At 45.8% G+C, this 1,848-nt stretch overlaps 1 protein-coding gene across 1 annotated transcript in view; it reads left to right on the forward strand.

Moving 5' to 3' along the window:
• Window positions 1–1,519, forward strand: part of KNSTRN (kinetochore-localized astrin/SPAG5 binding protein) — a gene marked incomplete at its 5' end in the record, with an annotated part of 4,095 nt that extends 2,576 nt beyond the window's left edge. Inside the window, 3 exons of the mRNA XM_009701586.1 lie at window positions 236–297; window positions 443–517; window positions 1,388–1,519. Of these exons, the coding sequence (XP_009699888.1) occupies window positions 236–297; window positions 443–517; window positions 1,388–1,519 (269 nt within the window). The remainder of the gene's footprint in view (window positions 1–235; window positions 298–442; window positions 518–1,387) is intronic.
• Window positions 1,520–1,848: the final 329 nt, after the last annotated feature.

A 1,848-nucleotide genomic window follows, 5' to 3' on the forward strand; every position in this document is an offset into this window, starting at 1 on the left:
GACATTTGGAATCTGCTTCCTCATTAAGGAAATACTTCTGTAACTCCCAGGGATTATTTTTTTTTTCCCCTAGCTTAAGAGAAAAAGCTGCTTCCTGTAGTAGGCCCTGTCCTGGATAAACTTTTGAAAATAGTTTAGTCTTTCTTGCTGTAGAAAGTAACTTTGAAAAGCTGTTAGTTCTTACAAGCAAAGTTATCTGTATATTAGAGGTTCACTAATGCATCTCATAAATTAGTTACAGGCAGCAACATTTTGGAGGAAGAAGAAAAGACACAAGAATGCCAGAAGCAGACAATGGTAAGAAAATTTTGAAATAGTTATAGGAGTTAAATGGGCATTGAGAAGTCTGTGTGCTACTGCCCTTTTCTGCTGATGTGGGAACAGCTGCTGAGACTTGCACTTACTGGCATTATGTTAAACTATTCTTCTTTTGGCTCTTCAGCTGTTAACTGAGAAGCTCGTAGAAGAACTGAGGCTATTTAATCAAACAGCTGCAAAAGAAAAGGAGGTGCTTCAGGTAAGGCTGTGACTTTGTTTGACTCAAGCAGGTAATGAGCACCTGGTGCTGAGTGAGATTCTGAAGGTTATTTTGCCCCTCCCAGTGCTGCTCTAGTCTCCAAGTGAACCAGAGACTGAAAGCCTGCAGTATTCATCTTATAAATATACGTGCATGAAGGAAACAGTATATGTCACTCTCCTAAATAGAGAACTTAAAGCAAAGTTTATGGTGGAGCAATGTTAACTCTCATCTCGGTCATTTCAAGGTGAATTGTATACCATTGAACTTGAAACAAGGTAGGAGGTGAAAGTGATGTTAATGACTGATAGCTTTCGAGTCAGACTGAATCCATTCCAAAGTACAGATGGATGTCTGTACTGGGAACAGAGCCATCCCTGCTTGAGCAGCTCCTCTCGAGAGAGTTTTGGAGGTGGTTGTAAGCACTGCTGGCAGAACAGCCATCCACCAGTCTGGCTGCTGCACTGGAGCTCACAACACTTGATCTCAGTTGGAGAGTGGTGCGGACCAGTGACCTCAGGAAGTCTCTCTGGGAACTAAGAAGTATGCGAGCAGAAGCAGCTTTCAATAATACTGTCTGTGTACTGACCAAAATGGGCATTAAATTCCAGTTCTACAATTCTTGGTGAGAAGAGCTAATCAATGAAATCGCAATTACTTGAGACTTCCTGTTGGTCACAGATAAATTGCCACTTTCCTCAAGGAACCAAGGTAAGAGACATCCCAGTCAGGCTAGACTAGTCGTAGTTTAGCAGGTGAGACCCTGCTGAAGAGTTCAAGTGCTTTACTTGGAGCTGCTTTAGAACTTGGCTTTGCTGTTCAGTACTTTGATGTTAGTAAAATGTCGTGTACGCTGACTTCTCTACACAGGCAGCGATGGCTAAGTGGAAATCGGCAGAAGAAGAGAGACTGCAGTCCCTGGAGAAGCATTCCTCCTTTCAAGCAGAAATTAAGGAATGCCAAGCAATACTGGATGAGTTGGAGCTGCTCCTGGCCATGTGAGGCATGAGGATGGACTGTACTGTTTCTTTTCTGATGTTTTACTCCTAGTTCAGTAGTCTCTACTTTGCAAATGTAGTTCTTAACGTTTGGTGGTCCAGACGGCGGTGCAGCTCCTGCCGGGGGCGGAGGGCCGGGGGAGAGCCGCGGGGGCTGGCTGCCCGTGGGTCCTAGCTCTTGGTGCTCTGCCCGCACCTACCGGGGCCTTGCCCGGACTCTTTACCGCACACCGTGCTGCTGAGCGGCTCTGCCGTCTCCCCCTTCAGTGTGTGGTAACGAGGAGTGGTTTTAACCCGTTAAAGGTACCGGACGGCGGCTGTTCCTTCTCCGCG

Source organism: Cariama cristata, unplaced genomic scaffold (genome assembly GCF_000690535.1).
Source record: "Cariama cristata isolate BGI_N322 unplaced genomic scaffold, ASM69053v1 scaffold8716, whole genome shotgun sequence".
In the NCBI taxonomy this organism is placed as follows: Eukaryota; Metazoa; Chordata; class Aves; order Cariamiformes; family Cariamidae; genus Cariama; species Cariama cristata.